The following is a 27,540-nucleotide window of genomic DNA, read 5'->3' on the forward strand; positions in this document are numbered from 1 at the left end:
CCTGTAATCCCAGCACTTTGGGAGGCCGAGGCGGGTGGATCACAACGTCAGGGGTTCAAGACCAGCCTGACAAATATGGTGAAACCCTGTCTCTACTAAAAATACACAAATTAGCCAGGCATGGTGGCGGGCACCCATAGCCCCAGCTACTGAGGAGGCTGAGGCAAGAGAATCGCTTGAACCCGGGAGACGGAGGTTGCAGTGAGCCAAGATCGCGCCACTGTACTCCAGCCTAGGCAACACAGCAAGACTCCATCTGAAAGATCACCTGGCCCATTTACCTCCCTTTAGGCATGTAAATAATAGTAGTTACAGTTATTATTTTTTCTCTTACCATTATTAATCCCTCTTTTTGTAAATGAGGTAATTGAGATTCAAAGAGATAAAGTGACTTGCCAAAGATCACACAGATAAATGTAAAAATGACCTCAGGTTACTAACCTCAAACAGAGACTATCAAGAATTTTATTTAAAAAGAGTTACCAGAAATACAGCATCAGCAATTAAAAGTCAAAGTTCACCAAAAATAATTACCCTTACCTGCAGGGCACTGTTGAGGAAGCAGCTGTTTTGCCCTGGCTCATTGCTGAGGCCTTTGCTAGGGGCTATGGAGGTTGAGCTTCGAGGTGCAAACATCCCTTGTACACTACCACGACCCCCTGAAAAATAATTTCTCTTCCAAGACATTATTGTTCACATTTAGCCTGAAAAAAAACGGAGAAGGTTTTGTGCCTTTTTGGCAGGAATTTATGTCTGCTAAAGTTCTAAAAGGAAAGGGAATCCAGAATTTAGTGAATTTATGTTGGAAGATTTTGAGTTTACCACCTTCCAAATATCATCTGCATAGTTCAAGGGACTCAGGTATCCTCCTAGATCTAGATGACAGAGTCCTTCCTCACTTGTTCCAAACAATCTCCAAAATGTAACATGGCACAGGACTAATGCAAACAGAGAAATCCTTAAGTATTGCTTCCTTCTATTTTTCTTGAACAGCCTCAATAACGTCCTGGTGAAGTGGGTGTAATTCTCAACTCCAGCAGCATCCAGGATCAGGGTAAGATGTGTTCTTCAAGCTTGTTGATAATGCTTCTTATGGACTGAAGATTTTTCCAACTGGAAGGAGAAGTAGACAGATAAGCAAGAATCCAACATAACCCTCCTCGCCCTTTATTTCCTTGGTCTCATCATCCTCTGAAGCAAAAACTCAAATTCTGAGCAACTGCAAAAGGTTCCACAAAGCCAAGAAGAAGCCTGTTTGAATCATCTGAGGTTTTTGTTGATGTTCTTGCTCCTTCTTTTTAATGTGCCCCAAACTTCTATTGTCTCATCCAGATCTTCAGCAAGTCTCTCCTCTTTCTTCTGGGACTAGAATAGCCAGCTGTGTCAGAGAGCTTTAACAGAAATAAAAAAAATCAAAAGCTTGCGTCACTTAATGACTCTACTGGCTTTGGACTGTTCTGCCAAGATCAACGTTGCCTCACCTCTTGCTATAAACTGGAAACCTTGGCAAACAATGCCAAAAAAAAAAAAGGAAAAAAAAAAAAAAAGAGAGAGAGAGACACCCAAACTAAAGAGATGGAAAAAAGGTATGAACAGCTTTACTTTCAGGGGAAAATTATCTGCAATTTTCTTGAAACACAAGAAAGTTGATCTGGATAGAAATAAAACCCAAATACAAACTTTCCAGTATCAGGCTAACACAAAACAAATCACCAAGTAAGCACACACCAACTAGGAACTGAAACAGTTTCTTTTGGACATTGTGAATAAAGCACTTTCTAAAAGGTGTTTTCCAAGAATATGCTTATGAAAACCTGCTTAAAAGTGAGAGCAGTCTATGTGAGCAGTCTAAGATCTGTTCTGAGTAAAGATGTTCCACCCAGAGAAACACTGATGGTGAGTAAACCACAAGTCCTTAACATGCAGTTCAAGAGAACTAAATCTCCTCCTGCCCTGTTTGTTTGTTTGTTTCATTTTTGCCAGAGGATCAGAAAGATAATTTGGGTTACAAATCACTTAATCTCCAGATTATATCCAAGGGCTCACAATCAGAGGCAATCCATTGACCAACTTTAGTTTTCAACTAATTAAAATGCCAGTGAGGCAACAGAGAGTAATACCAAAGCAAGTATGTTCCCTGGAAGGAAATCACCACATCTCCAACTTTAAGTTTTCCTATAAGGCTGCCATGTCCATCTACATAAGGAAAAATGTTTAAATGTTAAGTGTTAAATTTGCCAAGATCAACAATTCCTCAATCTTCTCCCTTCCTTCTCACCATCATATGCACCATCTAAAAACGCAAAAATGCTTTAACATCTTAATCACTCTCTGGGAGATCACCTAGCATTGTCTACAGCATGTCCAGTGGAAAAACTGAGGTACAGGAATATTAAATGGTTGCATAAGACTGTTCTTTCCCTTCTGTAAATTCCTAGACTATTTATAATCTACATGTCACAATTAAAGTATTTGATTATACAGTGTACTGTCACATTATTCTCTATTTTTATTACTCTCTGTTTTATATCGTATCTGTCATAATATGACTACATGAAATGAAATAGTAACTACAGTCAGGTATGTGCTAAACACGATACTTACGTCCTTTATTCAATATTCACAACAGTCCTATCAGATAGTTATTAATAGTTCCATTTTACAGAAAAGTAAAGGGAGGCTTAAAGACATTAACTTGCCCAATTCAACGCTGGTAAGTGGCAGAGCTAGAAATGTTTGACTATTAAACTATGACTCAATTATATATTTTATTATTCTATTCCAAAAGCTCCTACTACAGTGCTAGTCATAAGGAGGCAGTCAATAAATACTGCCTGATTAACATGACACCAGAAAAGAACCCATATCTCCCACACAGACTATAAGACCCTCACCTCTCTACACACACCCTCATACACACCCCACTCAAGGCCACCAAACAACTTCCAACAAGCCATGCAGCATTCCTTCAGCTCAACTGCTGCAAAGGAATGACAAGTACCAAGCCTCCACTTTGCTCACAGCCAAAAGGACTTGGCACACAGGTGGGGTTTCCAATATCCACATTAGGAGCTTAATGAAACTCGGCCTGCCCTATGACACACACTCCTGAGTACAGGGAGCAAAAGGAGAAAAACACAGTAGCAGAGAAAAGATTCTCAGGCTCTGAATGGCAGTATTGTGTAGGCTAAAGCAGTAAGTCCTCAGACCTGTTTTAGGTGTGTCACCAGCTAGAAGTGACAGCATAAAGACCAGACAAGAGAGGCAGTAACAAGTGGTCCAGAGAAATACTAACACCAAAAACATTTCATTTAAATTGTAGATATAGCATTAAACAACGTAATCCTTCTCCAATGCCATTTACTGAAGATATGTGAGGAGGGGAATTATAGTTTTATCTGTATGGCTCTCACTACCTAGTTTGTTTATTTGTTTTGTTTTGTTTTTTGAGGCGGAATCTCACTCTGTCGCTCAGGCTGCAGTGCAGTCATGCGATCTTGGCTCACTGCAGCCTCCGCCTCTTAGGTTCAAGCAATTCTCCCGCCTCAGCCTCCCAAGTAGCTGGGATTACAGGCATGCACCACCATGCTCAGCTATTTTTTATATTTTTGTATTTAGTAGAGACAGGGTTTCACCATGTTGACCAGGATGGTCTCCAACTCCTGACCTCAGGTGACCCTCCCGCCTCGGCCTCCCAAAGTTCTGGGATTACAGGTGTGAGCCACCATGCCTGGCACCTATTATATTTAGTACAGTAACATCCTATACAGGTTTGTAGCATAGGAGCAGTAGGCTATATCATATAGTCTAGGTGTGTAGTAGGCTACATCATCTAGGTTTATGCAAATTCACTTAAATGATATTCACGCAGTGACAAAACCACCTCACAACACATTTCTCAGAACATATTCCTGTTGTCAAGTAAAACATGGCTGCACTTTTGCCATACTTTTACCTAACAATCCTACTCCTAGATATTTTACCATAAAGAAATAAAAAATTGGGCTGGGCATGGTGGCTCATGCCTAAAATCCGAGAATGGGAGGCCGAGGCTGGTGGATCACTTGAGGTCTGGAGTTCGAGGCAAGCCTGGGCAACAACGTAAACTTCTAGGAAAGTAAAAGCCAAAATTGGGACGGAAGCATGTCATCTTATTACTTATTACTTATTTCCTTGTGTAACACAGTTACTAAGTTGTATGTCCCACTGTTCCCAATCTGAAAACACTAGCCTCCTGTGGGTAAGCCAAAAACTTTTCCACGTATGATATGATGGAAAACAGTGGGTCTCAACCTTTTTGCAATGCCTCACATCCAAAGGCAGATTTACCAACCCACTAATGAAACTTAAGCTTCAGGGCTCTTTCTCTTGCACAGATTCTCAAGGCCCAATATCTCATTTTCTGTTTCAAAAAATATTTTCCTTAAAGGAGGCCCTCTGAATTGTATAAGCTTCAAGTGTCACAGAATCTGAGTCTGCCCCATCCACATTACATAAACTGGGCTTTTATAGTATATGTCACTTGAGAAAATACATAATTCAAAAAGCTACTTTGAATTCAGTAATACTAATAACTTTGCATTTTATAAAAGAAACATCTAATGTTATTCTCTGTATAAAATTTGTTTTACCTAAATAGATCTAAATATAATATTTAGTCCACATTTGGATTTTGGATTCTTGTGTTCACAGCAAGTAACTCCACAGTCCACAGGGCTAAATTGAAAAGATCATTACAGATTAAGGCTGCCAGAATTAAAGGCATACCTCTAGAAGCTGGTGACCTTTAGAAAAAAACACTTTCTCTGTATTAGTGAAATACAGAGAATGATTCCTTCACAAGTATACACAGTACAGCTTAATGTGCTACCATTTTTCTCAGGCCAAAGTAATAAACCAGGCTCCAGCTGCAGCCACCCTAATTATCCCCCACTGTATTCTTCACCAACAAAGTCAGCTTCTCTCAGCCTCTGTTTCTGAAAAAACCCAAAGCAGTCATTCAAATGGAACTGGCTTGTGCATAAAGGGAGATGAGGCCTGGAAGGACACTGGGCTAGGAGGAGCCTGGCGCCCTAAGAGACAGTGGGGTAAATGAGGTCCAGAGAGCTACAGGTTATTAGCATAAGAGATTCATTATGAGCAGAGCTGGAATTGAACTGAAACCAATGAAGACTAGATAGAATTTGTTCCTGCAAAGCCTGGGAACCCTTTGATAAAACCAGGTGTAAAGTGTGGGAAGTTTCGAAGGAGATGAATTTTTTTTTTTTTTTTTTTTTTTTTTTTTGTGACAGAGTTTCGCTCTGTCGCCCAGGCTGGAGTGCAGTGGCACGATCTCGGCTCACTGCAAGAGCCACCTCCACCTCCCAGGTTCAAGCAATTCTCCCACCTCAGCCCCCGAGTAGCTGGGATTACAAGTGTGCGCCACCATGCCCAGCTATTTTTTGTACTTTTAGTAGAGACGGGGTTTCGCCACGTTGGCCAGGCTGGCCTTGAACTCCTGGCCTCAAGTGATCCACCCACCTCGGCCTCCCAAAGTGCTGAGATTACAGGCATGAGCCACCACGCCCAGTCAAGGAGATGGACCTTTTAAGCTAATTAATTTCACAGTAACTAAAGTTCAATAAAGTCTTTAAGGAGACACTACTAATTCCATGTGTAGAGAACTCCAAGACATTAATAAAAACGATAGTATCAACGTATCTCCACTAAGGCATTTATTAACTACATAGGAAAACATAGTAGTTTCACAATGGAGAAACCCAGCAGAAACTACCTTAACCAAGTGATCAAGGTCAAAATAACCAGTAATAATACATACTGACATCACGAATGCCATGATATGATGTACTGAAAAGGACACAAAATTATTTCTGTGGTATTCTTGCCTAAACCATAATCTCAGTTCAATCATCAGAGAATATCAGACAAATCCAAATTAAGGAATATTTGACAAATAGTCCTCAAATTGATATTGATCAATATTCTACAAAAATGTCAAGGTTATAAAAGACAAAGACTGAGAAACTTTTACAGAATACAGAAGAGTAAGGAAGAAAAACACCTAAAATGCAATGTGAGATTCTAGATAGGATCCTGGAACAGAAAAAGAACAATGCAGCCTGTGCAAGATGGCGAGCGAGACCCTGTCTCTACAAAACAAACCAAAAAAAATTTTCTGAAACAAAGTCTCGCTCTTGTTGCCCAGGCGGGATCTTGGCTCACTGCAGCCTCGGTCTCCCAGGTTCAAGCAATTCTCCTGCCTCAGCCTCTGGAGTAGCTGTGATTACAGGCACCTGCCACCATGCCCAGCTAATTTTTGTATTTTTAGTAGAGACGGGGTTTCACCATGTTGGCCAGGCTGGTCTCCAACTGCTGACCTAAGGTGATCCGCCCGCCTCAGCCTCCCAAAGTGCTGGGATTACAGGTGTGAGCCACTGCACCTGGCCAAAAAATATTGTTTTTAATTAGCCAGGCTAACGCTTGCCTGTAGTCCCAGCTACTCAGAAGGGTGAGACAGGAGGACTTTTTGAGCCTGGGAATTTGAACCTGTAGTGAGCTATGACTGTGCCACTGCACTCCAGCCAGGGTGACAAAGCAAGACCCCATCTCTAAAAATAAAAAAGTAAAATAAATTACAATTTTAAAAAACTGAAAATAAAAAAGTAAAAAGAATAATGGTAGGCAAACTGGTAAAATTCAGGAAAACTCTTTAGTTAACAGTGTTGTACCAATACTATTAATTCCTGGTTCTGATAAATGTATTATGGTTATATAAGATGGTATCATTAGAGGTAACTATTTTTGCAACTTTTCTATAAATTCAAAATAAAAAACATTTTAAATTATGCAAATAATTCACTGAAGAAGATGGAACTTTTGGCCCAAAAGGGATTGAAGCATTTGGGTAATAAATATCTATATGTCTAAAGGTAGGTGGACCAAGATAGATTTATAGGAAAAGAAGATAAGTGGCCTGGCGCGGTGGCTCACGCCTGTAATGCCAACACTTTGGGATGCTGAGGTGGGCAGATCACGAGGTCAGGAGTTCGAGACCAGTCTCGCCAACATAGTGAAACCCCATCTGTGCTAAAAATACAAAAATTAGCTGGCCATGGTGGCATGTGCCTATAATCCCAGCTACTCAGAGGCTGAGGCAGGAGAATTGCTTGAACCAGGGAGTTGGAGGTTGCAGTGAGCCGAGATCACGCCACTGAACTCCAGACCGGCAACAGAGCGAGACTTAGTCTCAAAAAAAAAAAAAAGAGAGACATTGACCTAGTTTGTGATCCTAGAGTCCACTGAGGGTTACATGTGAAACCTCTTGGTTTACTATGTTTAACATCACAGTATGGCAATTAATGGGTTGTTTTATTAGTCCAGAAACCTGTTTCTCAGAGCTAAATGTGCACAGAATGAATTAACAGAGAACTTTAAAACTGCAACATCAGGGGTAAGTAAATGTAAAATGATAGGGGTCTTGTTAGGATGATGAAATTATGGATTTTTTCCTTTTTTATATTTTCTAAATTAACTATAATTTATAAATAATCTATAAACTATCACTTCCTTAAAATAGGGGTTTAAACACATTTTCCCTAAAAATAGAGTGAAGGGACTCAAGACCAGAGATAACCAACCATTGAGACCCGTAATATCCTAACAATATGAAAGCTGGTTAATAATTGGTAACTATTTCCTTTTTAGAAACAGAGGGCCTAGTGCGGATCTCTATTTCCTTTCATTCTATTCTCACTGCTGCTGCTACTAAGGTTCAGATCCTCACCACCTCTAGACCACTGCACCACATTACTGACTCACTGCCAGTCCTCTAATCCTACATGTCACTACCACCTGACTCCTAAAACACACTCCACACCATGTCACTTCCCTTTTCAAAATATTTAATGGCTCCTAGAGGGAGATATTCTTTTGGCTGGAAAAGAATAATGGTATTTTTCTAATTCACAGGAAAGAAAATTAATAGATAGATTTTTCACAAGTTTCTCTCCCATAATTTTTTCTTACCTACTTAGTCTACTGCTAGCAATACAAGAACTTGAACAAATAGTAGCAAAATTAAGGGGGAAAAAATCAAGCAGTCAATTGGACCTATTTTAACAACTTTTTTCCTAACTGACTGTGTTAAGCCATTTTTGCACTGCTATAAAGAAATACCCAAGGCTGGGTAATTTATAAAGAAGTTTAATCAGCTCATGGTTCTGCATGCTGTATGGGAAGCATGGCACCAGCATCTGCTCAGCTTCTGGTAAGGCCTCAGGGAGCTTACAATCATGACAGACTGCAAAGGGAAGCCCAGGTGTCACATGGCTAAAGAGAAAAGGGGGAGGTCTCAGACTCTCTTCAACAACCAGATCTTGCATGAATTAACTGAGTGAGAATTCAGTCATCACCGAGCTATTCATGAGGGATCCACCCCCAGGATCCAATACCTTCCACTAGGCCCCAACATTGGGGATCATATTGCAGCATTAGATTTGAGGGAACAAACATCCAAATCATATCACTGAATCGTGTTCATGATTGTGATTTTTATGCTGCATATTTTTGATGTTCACATATTCTGCCAATAAAATTAATTCCTGGCCAGGCACAGTGGCTCACGCCTGTAATCCCAGCATTTTGGCAGGCTGAGGTGGGCAAATCACAAGGTCAAGAGATCAAGACCATCCTGGCCAACATGGTGAAACCCCATCTCTACTAAAAATACAAAAATTAGCTCGGCGTGGTGGCAGGCACCTGTAGTCCCAGGAGGCTGAGGCAGGAGAATCTTGAACCCGAGAGGCGGAGGTTGCAGTGAGCCAAGATCGTGCCACTGCACTCTAGCCTGGTGATAGAGCAACACTCCATCTCAAAGAAAAAAAAAATTAATTCCTAATTATAAGATGGAATTAAATATGCCTGGCACCAGCGTAAAGTTTGAGAATCACCGGACCTTACCACAAGTTCCAGCTTCATCTACTCATTCACTCACTGATCAGACATCTCATTGATCATTACGTGCCTCTCATTCATCCTCCACTCCAAGTACACTAGACTCCTTTCTGTATAACAAATATACCCTGTCCTCTACTTTCTCATTGTCTTGACTCTAGTATTGCCTCTCTCTGGAATGCCTTTCCTCTCCATTTATTCTTGCTGAAAATCTTAACTATCCTACAAGGAAAAGCCTTCCCAGATCATTCTCTCACCTTCTCACCGTTCCAATCTCCCAATTTATTTCATCCTCTTCTGTGCTCTCAGTGCATGGGGAGGGTCTGGATTACAATACTCACATTCTCCCTCATATTACAGTTATTTGTGTACATGGACTACATTTTATCATAAGGGCATCTTTTTTATTCCACACAAAGGTTGAATATAATAGGCATTGAATCACTGAGAGTTTCATTGAAAGAGAAAACTTTTTGTTTGAAGGTACCTAGCCTAGAACAACCAATTCTAACATCCTGATAAATTCTGACTCTCCTTAAAGAAAAGAACCGACAAAATGGCCATATCTAGCTTGAGATACTGCTGACAACTTCTTCTAATAGTGACTGTATCAATGGAAACAATATTGGCTTCTGATTCAAGCTTGACAATAGAAAGAGATAAGCATCTACAACCATAAAAAGGGCCAAGCTATTTGTTGATTTATGGGCTGGTTATCTTAAACTCCCCAGCGAATAGTTACTCAACTCAAACAATTTCCTGAGGGCTGGACTTTGGCAGCTTCAAACTATTACATCATGTATAACAGAAGAATTGTATGCTGATAAAGGACAAAAAGTCTTATTTTTACTACACAAGAACTTAGGTAACTGTCATGTATAACAAATTTGTCTAAAACTTGTTAAAAAGTAGTTGGAAAGAAAATAAAAAGGCATGTTTCACTTTGTTATAACTGACAAATTGTAAGAACTAAGAAATGACAGCTGCAGGTTACTTAGCCCTTCCTTATAATGATCCAGAGTTGTATAATTTACTGACTTCTAAGAGAGGCAGCATGGTAGTAGAAATAACACAGTGGTTAAAAGTGTACCCTCTGCAGGCCGGGCATGGTGGCTCACACCTGTAATCCCAGCACTTTGGAAGACCAAGTCAGGTGGATCACGAGGTCAGGAGATCAAGACCATTCTGGCTAACACGGTGAAACCCCATCTCTACTAAAATACACAAAAAAATTAGCCGGGCGTGGTGGTGAGTGCCTGTGGTCCCAGCTACCTGGGAGGCTGAGGCAGGAGAATGGCGTGAACCTGGGAGGTGGAGCGTGCAGGGAACCGAGATTGCACCACTGCACTCCAACCTAGGCAACAGAGCGAGACTCCATCTCAAAAAAAAAAAAAAAAAAAGTGTACCTTCTGCAGGGCCAACAATATTGCAGAACCTCGGGAGGTAACGTGCTTACAATGGAGATCCAAAGGGTCCCATTCCTAGAGAATATTATGTGAATTATACAACGTGGGGACACAGAGTTAGTGGAGTAGAACAGGTCTCGGTGCTACCACCTAACAGCTGTGTCATATTGACCAAGTCATTGAACTAACTCTTAGGTACTTCATCAGAAAAAAATGGGATTAATAAAAAACATCTGTCTCATAGGGTTGTTTTAAGAATTAAATAAAATAATGCAGATATGTATAATTAGCCCAGTGCCTAATATGTGGTAAGTGTGGAATAAATGTGTTGATGATGATTATGATGAGGATAACGATGATGAAGAATAAGATGAATCTACATCCCAATCCTAGCTCCATCACATTCAGGACATTTACTACCTATAATAAATGTGATTTGCTGAAAGGATGCAACAAAATAATGTATGCAGAATACTTAGGGCCAGGTACAAAACAGGAATTCCATAAACAGTAACTGTGATTATGATTACTGACCATCCTCTATATGCATTCTCTCTCCCCTGTCTCCCTTTCTCTCTTACAGGCAAACACACACACACATAAAACTACTATAAAAATTTCAGGAGATTAAAGTATAATTGATAGCATAAATCCCAAGGTCATATAAAAATGAGAGGAAAATGTATCTTTTTTTTTTCTTAAATGTATCCATTTTTGTTGTTGGTTTTTGTTTTTGTTTTTGAGACGGAGTCTCACTGTCACTCAGGCTAGAGTACAGTGGCGTGATCTTGGCTCACTGCAACCTCCACCTCGCAGGCTCAAGCAATTCTCCTGCCTCAGCCTCCATAGTGGCTGGGATTACAGGCGTGTGCCACCACGCCCGGCTAATTTTTGTATTTTTAGTAAAGACAGGGTTTCACAATGTTGGCCAGGCTGGTCTCAAACTCCTGACCTCAAGCCATCCGCCCACCTCGGCCTCCCAAAGTGCTGGGATTACAGGTGTGAGTCACCGCACCCAGCCTGGGAAAAATGTATTCTAAAAACAGCGCATTCTCAATACAATTTACCTAGACTACTGCAAAAACTTTCTAACTATTCTTTCCCCTCTAATCCCGTCTATACAATATTGCAAAAGCAAACTGATGAATCTCGATTAGCTCAGAAAACTTCAGCGAGAAAACACAAACAAAATTCTGTCTTTGAATGGCTTTCCACAATCTTATCCCCTGCACATTTCCAACCTCATCTACCAGTACCCTTAAAACACATACAAAAAGATTTGTTCTGTGCACATGCCCAGTTTTTTTGTTTTTTGTTTTTCTCAATCAAGGAATGCTCCTCCCTTCTCTACTCCCATCTTCCCAGTCCTACATAATACTAGCAATCTTTTCCACTCAGCAAACCTGTATGAAGAAGTCATACTACTGGCTACTTATAGTGATAGTAACTACTAATAGTCATACATCATCAGGAAGGAGCAGTGATTTACATTAATTCATTTCCCAAAGGATTGTCTTTTTAAATACCTCTCCACACAAACTGGGACTTCTCTCTCCCTCCCAGGAACATCATGAATCAACATGTAACCAGTATATCAATACTTTATTAGAATACAATGTAGAAAGTTACATTGTGTTACACTCAACAAATGCTCATTCCTTGTTAAACAAATAAATGAAGAACTAAGTTGCATGAGACCAATCAAACTCACATTTTTCTGTTTAGAGATAACTCAGTTACAGGAATAACCAAACAGCTCTTTAGCTTATCCCTGAATCTCCTGCCTAAATCATATCACACCTAAATCATACCTTGTGCTTCCAAAAGGTCTGCAGAAGAAAGATACTCTATTTTATGGTCAGTAGGACAAACGAAATGTTCTTTCCAAACCCTACTGCCAATAGCAGCAAACTAGTAACAGCAGTGGTTAAAGGAATGAAAATCAATAGCAATTTATTAGGCCCCTGGATAGCAAAACAATGAGTTCCAGAAAGTTGCCCTATATAATAACCTTCTGATTCAATCATTTAGAACCAGAGATTTTTATCCTGAATTTTTAAAATCACTAAAACTTTTTACATTTAAATACTTGATTCCATCAATGCGTTATTTATTAATCATTATAAATATACTCAAATTATTTCAGTACAAACAATAACAAAAGTATGACAGTGCTATCAACAAGAGGAAAAAAGGAGGGGAAGCAAACTGACAGCACTGGCTTGACTCATTTCTATTGGGAGAACACTGGTACTGAATGGCACAAGCAACTCCAGTGTGAGAGAGCAAGCACATGACTGACTGGGAGGGCGACAGAGGATACCAAACAAAGGAGGACATCGATAAAGAAGCTTTCCTCTGTAGGGGGAGGAGGTGAAGGGATGAGAAGGAATCCACTGAAATCTACTCTAACAGCCTTTACAATACTCAGATGAAAACATGCTACCAGACTTCACACTTTGAGCCAGTTCATATTCTAGCTCTACCACTTACAACTGAGTGATCTTCAGCAGATTACTTATCCTCTTTCATCAGTTGTAAAATTATAATAATGGTAGCCCACTTAGTGAATACAAACTACATGTTTGGTACCGCGCTAGGCACTGGACACATGGTATATCCTCTAATTCTCACAATTAACCTGCCAAATAGTGATTATTTTTCTCATTTTGCAGGAAAGAAAACCCATGTTCTTTCTACCTATGTATAGCCGCTTTCTAGAGGGACAATGCTACTACCTGGCCAGGTTGTACTGGAAATTAGAAGTAAATGCAAAGCACTTAGCAAGGACCCAGCACTTACCTCATATTAGGAGCTCAGGAAATCATTACTGTACGAACACAACCATCATTTGAATAAGTGCCTCAATTGAACAGCAATGAAATCCCAGAAACAAGTTTCCTCTCACATCATCTACCATAAAGATTACTTCTAACTACCTGTAGTTTGGGAGACTCCAAAGCTCATCACTTATAACTGCTTGAAATACCAAAGTATCAACCATCCAGTATCCAAAAAAAAATTTTTTTAATACACAAATATTCTTAGAAGCTCAAAACATAAAACACAAGGAAATAACCCATTATGAAAGTGATATTTGACTCAATCTAAAGATCAAATATTAAATATTTTACTTTCAAAAGGATTATAGGCATCATGCCTCAAGGAAGCAGGTGCTAATGAACAAATCTATCTAACTTCCCAAAAATAATTCCCAGAAGTATCTGTTATCCTGAAGTACTTGGCAAACCATTTCCCAGAATTGACAACATATTGCCAAAATCTTAGCGGATTTTGCCAACACTATTATGCTGATAGGAAAAAAGAATCATTCAGCTACTTTCCAATTTAGCCACAAAATAGGCTCTTTTCTTCACTATTACTTTAACCAGTATGTTAATACTGAAAATAGGTATACAGAAATCACAAATAACATTCTTCTGTTTGAAGGAAGTTTAAAATACCAAACCCACAACTCTTGCCTTTAATTCTAAGGAACTCAAGAAAATCTATATTTTTTTTGAAAAAAAAAAAAAATGAAATCTCCAAAATTTAATAATTGAAACAGGGAGGAGGGAGAAAGAGCAGAAACAACAGCTTGCAAGATGCCTCTTGAAAGTTGAGAGAGTCCTAAAATCTCAATTTCAAAGTTTAAACTACTGCTGTTTAAAGAAATAGTTTATTAATCAGTGCTTGGGAATATTTTTTTTAAAGAAAGAAAACTTCACAAAAACTAATCAGTTCCTGCAATCTTCCATCTATCTGTTTTTGCCACAACAACTACAATACTTACCAGACAGCACAGTCAACCTCCAGCAAAAGACCTCTAATCACGAGGGTATCTGTGGGGCAAGTGATACAAGAATGGGGAGGGATAAGGGAATAGCTAGAGCTGTGGGGAGGGAAGGGTAGGAGGGAGGAGACAAGTGTAGCCAGCAACAATGAGAAACTGTGAATCTAAACCACAAGGACTTCCTGCAGAACAGGATATCAGAGAGAAGGCAATTCTTTTTACCAACTACCAGGAACTCAGCACTGACAATTCATGACAAAGTTAAAAAGGTGGAGCTTCCAATTAAAAACAAAGTAAACTTAAGAAACTAACCAAAAGTAACTTGAAAGGACATATCACAAACTTCACTTGAGGCTTAAGAAAAACAATTATGAAACTGTTTCCTGGGGCATTCCTGATGGAAAAGGTCATCAAACAATAAGGTTTGCAGGATGGCTGCTGCTTCCAAAGAAGGGCCGGTCCCCCCAAAAACAGTCCTTTGCACTGCAGTCTAAAGGAGCACGAGAAGACAACATATTTGTAGTTGTTTACAGAATAATTAAAACAATGTTATTATTGGAATCCCTAATTCAGAATTCCAAGACTGGGCTTAAATTAAATCATTTTAATAAGCAAAACTCTTCCAACTGTTTTAAACGAGCCACACTATTAAAGAAAATTATTATTTAAACTGAGCCATTGGAATCTGAGTCAATTTTAAAATGCTTGGGATCTAAAGGTTCTCAACCCCAAAGTCCGCAACAGGGAAAGATCTCCACCCCTCTCTCGGGGAAGAGACCTAGTTATATCACCAAGAACAAACAGCAGGCAGGGTCCCACCCCCAAACATGTGATCAGTCAACGGAGAACTTGCATTTGCAGGCAGGGCACAAAGGCCCCAGAGGACCAACACACACCCTTCTATGTATTATCTGAGGTTATAAAACAGTTTTATTGAAAGAGGTTGTTTTATAAGCATACTGATGAAAAAACTCATCAGTAGACTCATTGCCAAATATGAAGGTCTGTTGTATTTCTATAGGTTGAGAGAAAATATATGAGTTCACTAAAAAAAAGATACAATTAAGATTTATTGGTAAAATTTAACAAACATGGGCAATGTCCAAAACTAATTAAGCTCTTACATTTTAACAATACAGTATATTAAATTGAAGTAGTCCTTTGGCCACAGGAAAAGTGCCGCAAAAAAAAAAAAACAAAAAAAAAAACACTGTTGCTTTTCTTGTTAACCATTAGCATTCTAATTCAGGTCTCCGAGTGCCAGGTGGAGGAGGAGGTAGTAATGCCATTTCGAAGTGTGAAACACAAAATTTCTACTGGTAAGTGCTGACTGCAAATAAAGATATACAAATATCAAGACCAAGCTCTTCAATCAAGTCATTAAAATATAGGTATACATTCATTGTGAAACCAATCAAATAAAACTAGAGTACTGGGACAGAGTTACAGAGCTTCAACCCTGATTACAACCAGACAACATTACTTTTCATGTCTCATCCAGGTAAGGGAAGTGATCCACAGGGAAATCTCACTCTAATAGATTGTAATCTCTCCAGAGGCCCCTCAGAAAACAACTCCCATAAAAATCTGCTATGATACTCACATTCTGCCTTGCACAAGTTATTTTCAGACATTTCTTATTCCCTCTTCAAGACTGCACAAGAGGTTCTGTGCCAAATAGAAAGAGAACCCTGTATCAACCACTGGGCTTCTCCATTCAAAATAAATTGAGTAACTACAAGTTCGTGTTAGGTGAGTGTAGAATTGCCTGTAGAAAAGGTTTTGTAGGCCGGGTGCAGGGGCTCATGTCTGTAATCCCAGCATTTTGGGAGGCCAACGCGGGAGGATCATTTGAGCCCAGGAGTTCGAGACCAGCCTGGGCAACATAGGGAGGCCTCTTCTCTACCAAAAAAAAAAAAATTTAATTAGCCTGCTATGGTGGCATGAACCTCTGGCCTAGCTACTCCAGGCTGAGGTGGGAGGATCCCTTGAGCCCGAGAGGTCAAGGCCCCAGTGAGCAGTGATTGTGTCACTGCACTCCAGCCTGGGCCACAGAGCAAGACCTTGTCTCAAAAAGAAAAAAAAAAAAGAAAAAATGGAAAGAAAAGGTTTTGTGTACATGATTGCTAACTACGTCAAGAGGGAGAGTGATATACAGGGTTTCAGTTTATTATTTTTTAAAATAGGGTTTTAGTTTAAATGTTCAGGTATTCTAAAGTTGGATGACTAGTTACAACAGTATTTTGTAAAACTGTGCTTCAACAAAACTTAACAAGTCATATTTTCCAAGTACTTCACAGGGAATATGTAACACCACAATAGGTCCACCTTAGACCAGAATAGACAAAGGTATCTGAAAAAATATAAATATTATTATCAGGGAGAAACAATCTTTAGGATTTGAGTAAATCAATCAAGAAAAATCCTTGGAGGGTAGTGAGGAGGGTAATGGAAAAGCAGAGGCTGAAAAGTCCTATTTGGGGGCCGGGCGCGGTGGCTCAAGCCTGTAATCCCAGCACTTTGGGAGGCCGAGACGGGTGGATCACGAGGTCAGGAGATCGAGACCATCCTGGCTAACACGGTGAAACCCCGTCTCTACTAAAAAATACAAAAACTAGCCGGGCGAGATGGCGGGCGCCTGTAGTCCCAGCTACTCGGGAGGATGAGGCAGGAGAATGGCGTAAACCCCGGAGGCGGAGCTTGCAGTGAGCTGAGATCTGGCCACTGCACTCCAGCCCGGGCGACACAGCGAGACTCCGTCTCAAAAAAAAAAAAAAAAAAAGAAAAGTCCTATTTGGTCACATTCCATAACTTTTCATTATTGGTTTCCACTAGCAAATAGAGAAGGGTACAACAGAATGTTCAATTTAATAAAAGAACATTTTGCTTCTCTTAAAAGTCATGGCCGGGCGTGGTGGCTCAAGCCTGTAATCCCAGCACTTTGGGAGGCCGAGACGGGCGGATCACGAGGTCAGGAGATCGAGACCATCCTGGCTAACACGGTGAAACCCCGTCTCTACTAAAAAAAAATACAAAAAACTAGCCGGGCGAGGTGGCGGGCACCTGTAGTCCCAGCTACTCCGGAGGCTGAGGCAGGAGAATGGCGTGAACCCGGGAGGCAGAGCTTGCAGTGAGCTGAGATCCGGCCACTGCACTCCAGCCTGGGCGACAAAGCGAGACTCTGTCTCAAAAAAAAAAAAAAAAGTCATAAAAGAGAAACAGAGGATTTCTCTAAGAAAAACCAAAATGACTCCCTCTGGAGTAACCCCAAAGTCAAACCATCATTGTTGTCTTTTATTTTCTTTTATTTCTGAGATGCTAATGATAATGCTGATGTTGGCAGTAAAGGCAGGAACTGAGTGACTCCACAGTAGGAATGAGATTGGAAAATAAAAGACTCTTTTTTTTTTTTTTTTTTTGAGTCTGAGTCTTTCTCGGTCACCCAAGCTGGAATGCCGTGGCATGATCTCAGTTCACTGTAACTTCCACTTCCCAGGTTCAAGTGATTCTTCTGCCTCAGCTTCCTAAGTAGCTGGGATTACAGGTGGGTGCCACTACGCCCAGCTAGTTTTTGTGTTTTTAGTAGAGATGGGGCTTCGCCATGTTGGCCAGGCTGGTCTCAAACTCCTGACCTCAAGTTATCCGCCCGACTCAGCCTCCCAAAGTGCTGAGATTACAGGTGTGAGTCACTGCACCCAGCCAATAAAAGACTCTAGATTTTAGAATGTAGTGACAAAATTTGGGGACTTTTTATTTTTTAAGAGACAGGTTCTTGCTCTGTCGCCCAGGCTGGCTGCAGTGGTGTGATCACAGCTTACTGCACCATCAAATTCCTGGATTCATGCAGTCTTCTACCCTCAGCCTCCCAGTAGCTGGGACTACAGGTGTGTACCACCAGACCCAGCTAATTTTTTAAAAATTTTTGAAGAAACAGGGTCTCAGTATATTACCTAGGCTGGGACTTTTAAATAAACTGTAGGATTGGGGTGGGGAGGGGTGGGGAAGAGACTGCTTTATATCAAGTGAAAGGCTTTAGCATTTGATCCTGGAGAGAGGGGGAACTTAATTCAGAGCTGTTAAACTGGAGTTCTAGCAAACAAAAATAAGAGATGGACTTGATCTTAGCTAATAAGGAACCTAAGAGAAAATATTCTAGCCTTTGACTCTAGGTTGTCAGGAAGAATATACCATGAAGTAGATGAAAAACAGGAAAACTACATAACTAATTTGAGTCTAGCGTTTTTTTTTTTTTTAACTTTTTTAAAAAATCTTGGTTTTGTTTGTTTTTAAGACAGCATCTCACTCTGTCACCCAGGCTGGAGTGCAGTGCCACAGTCTCAGTTCACTGCAATCTCTGCCTCCCGGGTTCAAGTGATTCTCCTGCCTCAGCCTCCTGAGTAGCTGGGATTACAGATGCATGCCACCACGCCCGGCTAATTTTTGTATTTTTAGTCAAGACAGGGTTTCACCATGTTGGCGAGGCCTGGTCTCGAACTCCTGACCTCACATGATCCACCCACCTCAGCCTCCCAAAGTGCTGGGACTACAGGTGTGAGCCACCATGCCCCACCACTATTTTCTTTTAAAGACGGAGTCTCACTATGTTGCTCAGGCTGGAATGCAGTGGCTAGTCACAGGTGCAATCCCTGTGCAATCACAGATGACTCTAGTTTTTATTCTGAGATTAATTCACAATGTTAGCAGAGCATGTGTACCTTAAACAGCTGGTTGTTTCACTCAAGTACACATTACTGAGAAGAGGAATATTGCAGAAAGGGTAGAGGGAAGAGGAAAAAACTGATCCAAAGAATATATTTTGGAGAAACTTTGGCTGTTAATCACAGACCTGAGCAGCAAAAATCATCCAAGAAATCTCTGTATTTCTCACACAAATGGACTCGAAAGAAAGAAGAAAGGGAGATAGGGGCCACATATTTGGGCTTCTAATGTTATAGTATCATTATTATTTAAATTCATTTATTTAACTATATCTTGCATAATTCTAAAAATTGTATCAAATAGCATTATATTATGAACATTAACCACCCTGTCTCTAGAACAAGGGTTTTTAAGTCTTTGACTGGACTTACAGCTCCTAGAAAGCAAGAAGAGTATGAAAATCCCTCTCAAGTACACCACAGAATTACCTAAATGCTAGTCTTACAGAAAGTAATCAGCTGGGCACGGTGGCTGACGCCTATAATCCCAGCACTTTGGGGGGCCAAGGTGGGCGGATCTCTTGAGGTCAGGATTTTGAGACCAGCCTGGCCAACATGGTGAAAAACCCATCTTGACCAAAAATACAAAAATTAGCTGGGCATGGTGGTGTGCGCCGGTAATCCCAGCTACTCGGGAGGTTGAGGCAGGAGAATCGCTTGAACCAGGAGGTGGACATTGCAGTGAGCTGAGATGGTGCCACCGCACTCCAGCCTTGGCAACAGAGTCAAGATCCAATTAAAAAAAAAAAAGAGGCCAGGCACGGTGGCTCAAGCCTGTAATCCTAGCACTTTGGGAGGCCGAGACGGGCGGATCACGAGGTCAGGAGATCGAGACCATCCTGGCTAACACGGTGAAACCCTGTCTCTACTAAAAATACAAGAAAATTAGCCGGGCGAGGTGGCAGGCGCCTGTAGTCCCAGCTACTCGGGAGGCTGAGGCAGGAGAATGGCGTGAACCCGGGGGGCGGAGCTTGCAGTGAGCCGAGATCGCGCCACTGCACTCCAGCCTGGGGCACAGAGCAAGACTCCGTCTCAAAAAAAAAAAAAAAAAAGAGGCCGGGTGCAGTGGCTCATGCCTGTAATCCCAGAACTTTGGGAGGCCAAGGCAGGTGGATCATTTGAGGTCAGGAGTTCAAGACCAGCCTGACCCACATGGTGAAACCCCATCTCTACTAAAAATACAAAAATTAAGCCGGGCGCAGTGGCTCACGCCTGTAATCCCAGCACTTTGGGAGGCTGAGGCAGGCGGATCACGAGGTCAGGAGATCGAGACCATCCTGGCTAACAAAGTAAAATCCCGTCTCTACTAAACATACAAAAAAATTAGCCGGCGTGGTGGCGGGTGCCTGTAGTCCCAGCTACTCGAGAGGCTGAGGCAGGAGAATGGTGTGAACCCGGGAGTCGGAGCTTGCAGTGAGCCGAGATCAAGCCACTGCACTCCAGCCTGGGCAACAGAGCGAGACTCTGTCTCAAAAAAAATAAATTTAGCCAGGCAGTAATGGTACGTGCCTGTAATCCCAGCTACTCAGGAGGCTGAGGCAGGAGAATTGCTTGAGCCGGGGAGGTGGAGGATGCCATGAGCTGAGATCAGGCCATCACACTCTAGTCTGAGTAACAGAGTGAGATCCTGTCTCAAAAAAAAAAAAAAAAGAATAAAGTAGTGGTCGTGTTGTTCCCCCGACCCTGCCCTCATCAGTGGTTTCCAAGGTTTCTGTTACCTGAGGTCAACATGGCCTGAAAATATTACACAAAAATTTTGTGAGTGACCAGGACATGCATCATCTTTGTCCAGCTTATCCACATGTCTACACTTCCCACCCAACAGTCACTTAGTAACCCTTCAATTATCAGATCGACTGTCAGGGTCTCTCAGTGCTTGTGTTCAAATAACTTTATTTTACTTAACAATGTTCCCCAAATGCAAGAGTAGTGATACTGGCAATTCAACAGGCTAAAGAGAAGCCATAAGGCGCTTCCTTTAAGTGAAAAAGTGAAAATTATCGACTTAATAAGGAAAGAAAAAAAGCTGCTAAGCTGCTACACTAAAGCTGCTAAGGTCTACCATAAGAACAAATCTATGTATGAAATTGTGAAGAAGGAAAGGAAATTCATGCTAGTTTTACTGTCAAACCTCAAATTGCAAAAAGTCATGGCCATAGTTCATGGTAAGTGAAACCACCTTTGCAAAAATTATAACTGAGAAAATTATTGCAGTGAAAGAGATCTGACCTACCTGACTCCCTGTTGCTTCTAACTTCCAAGCTGTTCTTGTTCATTTCTGGACAAAAGGTGAACTAACTTTGGGAGGAACTTAGTTTACAGTTTAACTCTGAAATAAAGACAAAAACACAGCCCTTTCCCAAAACAAACCCTCTTCTTGCCTGGGGACTAGACTGCCTTTGTAGGACTAACAAATTGCTACAAGATTAGAAATTATGCTTTAAGAATCATGCAGCGCCATCCTGGCTGACACGGTGAAACCCCGTCTCTACTAAAAAATACAAAAAAACTAGCCAGGCAAGGAGGCAGGCGCCTGTAGTCCCAGCTACTCGGGAGGCTGAGGCAGGAGAATGGCATGAACCTGGGAGGCGGAGCTTGCAGTGAGCCGAGATTGCGCCACTGCACTCCAGCCTGGGCGGCAGAGCGAGACTCTGTCTCAAAAAAAAAAAAAAAAAAAAAAAGAAAGAATCATGCAGCTAAAGGTCCCAAGGTTCTGCACCTCCCTAACTGCTCCTAGGGATAACATCACTAATGTAAAACTTAAGATTGGTGCTCGAGATATTTTTCAAACCCTGAACTCGATGGATCACCTGGTGCCATCCAGATAAATAAACCGTCTCATCTGGTCTTGTGGTCCCACCCAGGAACTGACTCAGTGTAAAACGACAGCTTCGACTCCCTGTGATTTCATTGGTGACCTAAGCAATCAACACTCCCCACTCTCTGGCCCTCTACCCACCAAATTAGCCTTTAAAACCCCAATCCTGGAATATTCCAGGAGACTGATTTGAGTAATAATTAAACTCTGGTCTCCTGTGCAGCCAGCTCTGCGTGAATTAAACTCTTTCTCCATTGCTATTCTCCCGTCTTGATAAATCAGCTGTATGGGGGCAACGGACAGAATGAACCCGTTCAGTGGTTATGTAAGTGCTTAGTTAAGATGGAAAAGGAGGCCAGGTGTGATGGCTCACTCCTGTAATCCCAACACTTTGGGAAGCCAAAGCGGGTGGATCACCCGAGGTCAGGATTTCAAGAGCAGCCTGACCAACTTGGTGAAACCCTGTCTCTACTAAATATATAAAAATTTGCCGGGCATGGTGGTGGACACCTGTAATCCCAGCTACTTGGGAGACTGAGGCAGGAGAATCACTTGAACCCGGGAGGCAGAGGTTGCAGTGAGCCGAGATCACACCACTGCACTCCAGCCTGGGCAACAGAGCAAGACTCCATCTCAAAAAAAATAAAATAACCCATGCAGACTGACTGCCCATGGAAAAAATAAGAATAATCTACCAGGGACCTTCCTGGTAAAATCAAGATGGTCAGTGGATACAGTTATTCAATGTCTGACACATACCAATCAATGAAATTTGTATCACTACACATGATCAGCCACATGAAAGACTGTGAAACTAATGGGATTTTGACTCACTATATGTAGAACAATCCCCTGATCCACAAAACTTTTAATCCTAAATAGAAGTAATGAAATCCAAAAATAGAAATAGAATTTGTTATGATCAATCAACCCATACTCTTCTTTCTCCTTAATACTCCATATTATATTTAGTCATTTATAATTGAATTTTCCCAAGATTTAACAATTTTACACGTCTATGGTTTTCCAACTACTTTCCTTTCCTCTTTTTGGATATAAAGACATTTGTCTCTCTCTAGTCTTTATGGTTTCTCAAAGATTAACAACAGTGGCTCTGAGATCATCAGCCAGTTAACTCAGCATCCTGAAATGTAATTCATTTCACCCTTAAGACTTAAATTCATTTAAAAATGTTCACTATTACCATCTTGGGCTACAGTTTCCAGTTTTTAACTTGCTATATACTTTCTAGTTTGAAAACAATTATCCCTGCTGCTAATAATAATCTATATAATATTTATTTTTTGAAAGAGCTTTACAATTTCTCAAAAATCCTGCAAAATAGGTTAATATACCGCTATCCCATTGTATAGATAAGAAAACTGAAGCACAGAGAAATTAAAATTATTTGTCCAAGGTAAAGAGCTACAATGAACCAAAATCAATTGCAGTTTTGGGCTTTCTTTTTTTTTTTTTTTTTTTTTTGAGACCGAGTTTCGCTCTTTTTGCCCTTGCTGGGTGCAATGGCGCGATCATGGCTCACTGCAACCTCTGCCTCCTGAGTTCAAGCAATGCTCCTGTCTCAGCCTCCTGAGTTGCTGGGATTACAGGCATGCGCCATCACACCCGGCTAACTTTGTATTTTTAGTAGAGACGGGGTTTCTCCATGTTTGTCAGGCTGCCTTGAACTCCCGACTTCAGGTGATCCACCCACCTCAGACTCCCAAGTGCTGGGATTACAGTTGTGAGCCACCGCGTTTAACCCAAGGGCTCTTTTCGTAAGGCCATGTGTATCTTTCATACAGAACTTCTCAGGATTGCACGTAAAATTTTCTCTGCTAAAAACTGATTTTTTGATTAGCGGTTGACAGGAGTTAAGAAAGGTATAGGGGTGGAAGGGAAGTGGGGGTAGCTATAAAAGGACAACACAGTAGATCCTGTGGTGATGAAAATATTTGGTACCTTGACTGTATCAACATCAATATCCCGGTTGTAAAATTGTACTGTAATTTTGGAAGATATTGCCATTGGGGGAAACGAGGTAAATGAAACATCAGATCAATATTATTTAACTCTGTATAAATCTAGAATTATCTCAAGATAAAAAGCTCCATTCAAAATAATAAACAATTGGGGCCTACTTGAGGATAGAAGGTGGAAGGAGGGTGAGAATTAAAGAACTACCTATCAGGGGCCGGGCGCGGTGATTCATGCCTACAATGCCAGCACTTTGGGAGGCTGACGCAGGCGGATCACCTGAGGTTAGGAGTTTGAGACCAGCCTGGCCAACATGGTGAAACCCCATCTCTAACAAAAATACAAAAATTAGCTGGGTGTGGTGGCGGCTGCCTGTAATCCCAGCTACTCAGGAGGCTCAGGCAGGAGAATCGCTTGAACCTGGGGGGTGGAGGTTGCAGTGAGCTGGGATGGCGCCACTGCACTCCAGCCTGGGTGACTAGAGCGAAACTCCATCTCAAAAAAAAAAAAAACACACACTACCTATCAGGTACTATGCTTATTACCTGGATGACGAAATAATTTATACTACAAAACATGTAGTTTACCTATATAGCAAACCTGCACATGTACCCTGGAACCTAAAATAAAGGTTACAAATAAATAAATGATAAACAATTGATATTTCTTTTCTAAACCAATTTCATTTTTAAGAACCTTACCTAAAGTGAATAGGAAAGTTTGGGTAAATTAAAACAAAACAGGATCATGTATAGGAGCTCTGAAATCCAATACAGAAGTATTCAAATGTGGGATGTTTCCTCAATAAAAGCTCCAAAACAAGCCATGAAGATCCTTGAAAATAAAAAAGGAGCTCCCAGGATTCTTATTTCCTAGAGAAATGAAACCAGTCAAGACACTGTAGGAAACAAAATTGTTAAGTCATGAAAAGTCACCTCAAAAGGAAGTAGTAGAATAAAGTTAGAACCACCAAAGCTTTGCTTTCCCCAACACAATACACTTTACTGCAATCCTCAACTTAGAGAAAGATTATGTGTGTGTATGTCACCTTCAACCTGATATTCACACACATATTTCAAAAGCTTCCCCAAAAATGCCTTTTTAACTTTTTCCTTTCTTTTTTTTTTTTTTACTACTCACCAAGTGCCTGAAGCGTCAATCATTTCCTGCTTCTCCCAGCTGCAGGACTTGCAATTAGGAAAACATTCAGTCAGTGTCTAGAGCAGGTCTGGTTAGAAGGATGAGCTCATCCCTTTCGGTTGCACACCTGATCCTCAAGAAGCTGCCCCTCCTCCAGCAAGCAGATCTTTGTATGTTTAAAGTGACACCCACAACCTGTACAACCACTCTGCCAGAGCCAAAGTCCTTCGTTATACATGCCTAGTGCCATGGAATCACTTCCTGGTCTAGCCACCTCACACAGCCACTGAACGCAGGTGGCAGTGGCAACAGCTGCTGCTGCTGCTACTATGGCTTCGTTATAGAAGGACTTCATTTTCAGCTATTATGGAGGTCAAGTCCTTCACCACTGCCCTGGAAACACTGCAGTTTATTTCAACAGCCCCTTGTCCACAGTCAGATCTTACCAGAATCATGCCTTCTTTCAAAACTTACAGCCATTTTTCTGAACCAAAAACGTAGCACCTCAACATTGCCTTATTCCATTTGCCCTGTCTAAAAGTTAAATTAGCCAAGGCAGCTAAATGTACTGTATGTATTTAGAGCTAAAATGTTCCCAACTCAAGTTTGCCCTCAGTTCCACTACCTCTAAGAAAACATTTACTTTGCCATAGCAGTCTATTTATTGGTATACAGTAATCCCAACACAGAGATATCTAAACTTTACTTCATATCAAAATAGTATAATAGCCAGGCATGGTGGCTCACGCCTGTAATCCCAGCACTTTGGGAGGCCAAGGTGGGTGGATCATGAGGTCAGGAGATCGAGACCATTCTGGCTAACACTATGAAACCCTGTCTCTACTAAAAATACAAAAAAATTAGCCAGGTGTGGTGGTGGGCACCTGTAGTCCAGCTACTCGGGAGGCTGAGGCAGGAGAATGGCATGAACCCGGGAGGCGGAGCTTGCAGTGAGCTGAGATCACGCCACTGCACTCCAGCCTGGGTGACAGAGCGAGACTCCGTTTCAAAAAAGAAAAAAAAATAGTATAATAGTGGCCAGGCATGGTGGCTCACGCCTGTAATCCCAGCACTTTGGGAGGCTGAGGTGGGTGGATCACCTGAGGTCAGGAGTTCAAGACCAGCCTGACCAAGGTGAAAACCTGTCTCTAACAAAAATACAAAAATTAGCCAGGCGTGGTGGTGTGCGCCTGTAGTCTCAGCTACTTGGGAGAGTGAGAAAGGAGAATTGCTCAAACCCAGGAGGTGGAGGTTGCAGTGCGTTGAGATCGCACCACTGCGCTCCAGCCTGGGTGACAGAATAAGACTCTGTCACAAAAAACAAAAAAAGAGAGAGAGAGAAAATAGTATAATAGTGGTACAGGGCTGGGTGCGGTGGCTCAAGCCTGTAATCCCAGCACTTTGGGAGGCCGAGACGGGTGGATCACAAGGTCAGGAGATCGAGACCATCGTGGCTAACATGGTGAAACCCCGTCTCTACTAAAAAATGCAAAAAAAAAAAAAAAAACTAGCCAGGTGAGGTGGTGGGCGCCTGTAGTCCCAGCTACTCAGGAGGCTGAGGCCAGAGAATGCCGTGAACCCGGGAGGCGGAGCTTGCAGTGAGCTGAGATCCGGCCACTGCACTCCAGCCTGGGCGACAGAGCAAGACTCCGTCTCAAAAAAAAAAAATAGTGGTACAAAATATCTTCAATCACAAGTACATGGGTTCCAAATAGTCATTCAACAAACATTCCTGTATACCTATTATGTGCAAGTATCTCTGATAGGGTGCTGAACTGGGCTTTGGACAACAGCATCACAAAAATTTAAGAAAGAACTCATCCCACCTTAGCCTTCCCCAGGATCTTTGCAGAATTTTTACTTCAGTCATGACAAGAGGCTGTCTAAGGAGTATAAACTAGTCAGAGAAAAATCAAATTCATTAGTGGTTACCTTTGGTGAGGGGTCTTGTAATCAATAAAGGGAAACTCGGGAGCAAACTAATTTACTAATATTTAATTTGATAGTGGTTATAAAAACATTTACTGTATTATTCTTTTAAATGTCTTACAAAATATATAATAAAATTTTTAAAAACCAGAACTGTGAATCAAAGGAAAAGAGAGAGGACAACCCATGAGATGGGAGAAGATATTTGTAAATCATTACTCTGATAAGGAGTTAATATCCACAATATATAAAGAACTCCTGCCATGTGCGGTGGCTCACACCTGTAATGCCAGCACTTTGGGTGGCCAAGGTGGGCAGATCATTTGAGGCCAGGAGCTTGAGACCAGCTTGGCCAACATGGCAAAACCCCATCTCTACTAAACCTGTCTCTACTAAGCCCTGGTCTCTACTAAAAATGCAAAAAAATTAATCAGGTGTGGTGGTGCACACCTGTAATGCCAGCTACTTGGGAAGCCGAGGCAGGAGAATCACTGGAACCTGGGAGGCAGAGGTGGCAGTGAGCCAAGATCATGCCACTCAACCCCAGCCTGGGTGACAGAGTAAGACCCTGTCTCAAAAACAAAAACAAAAACAACAAAAAAACTCCTACAACTCAACAACAACAATACACAATTATAAAATAAACAAAGAACTTGAACAGACATTTCTCCAAAGAAGATACACCAATGGCCAATGAACACAGGAAAAGACACTCAAGATCACTAATCATTAGGGAAAATAAAACCACAGTGAGATATCACCTCATACTTATTAGGATGGCTACTATTAAAAAAAAAAAAAAACGGT

General features: G+C 41.3%; 1 protein-coding gene across 28 annotated transcripts in view; it reads right to left on the reverse strand.

The window, feature by feature from the left end:
• The window catches only part of LOC105466020 (ubiquitin specific peptidase 54), a 118,393-nt gene that overhangs the window by 68,772 nt on the left and 22,081 nt on the right, over nucleotides 1–27,540 (reverse strand). For 6 of the 28 annotated variants that reach the window (XM_024787978.2, XM_011714823.2, XM_011714824.2 and 3 more), the window contains exons 1-2: nucleotides 14,152–14,398; nucleotides 541–1,391 (exon numbers count right to left, since the gene is read on the reverse strand). In XM_024787978.2, the coding sequence (XP_024643746.2) occupies nucleotides 541–687 (147 nt within the window). In that variant the 5' untranslated portion in view covers nucleotides 688–1,391; nucleotides 14,152–14,398. Of the gene's footprint in view, nucleotides 1–540; nucleotides 1,392–14,151; nucleotides 14,401–15,754; nucleotides 16,221–24,804; nucleotides 25,537–27,540 lie in introns of those variants that run through there. The other 22 variants (XM_071069733.1, XM_071069730.1, XM_071069728.1 and 19 more) reach the window with 14 other exon arrangements.

The sequence above is a fragment of the Macaca nemestrina genome, chromosome 9 (assembly GCF_043159975.1).
Source record: "Macaca nemestrina isolate mMacNem1 chromosome 9, mMacNem.hap1, whole genome shotgun sequence".
In the NCBI taxonomy this organism is placed as follows: Eukaryota; Metazoa; Chordata; class Mammalia; order Primates; family Cercopithecidae; genus Macaca; species Macaca nemestrina.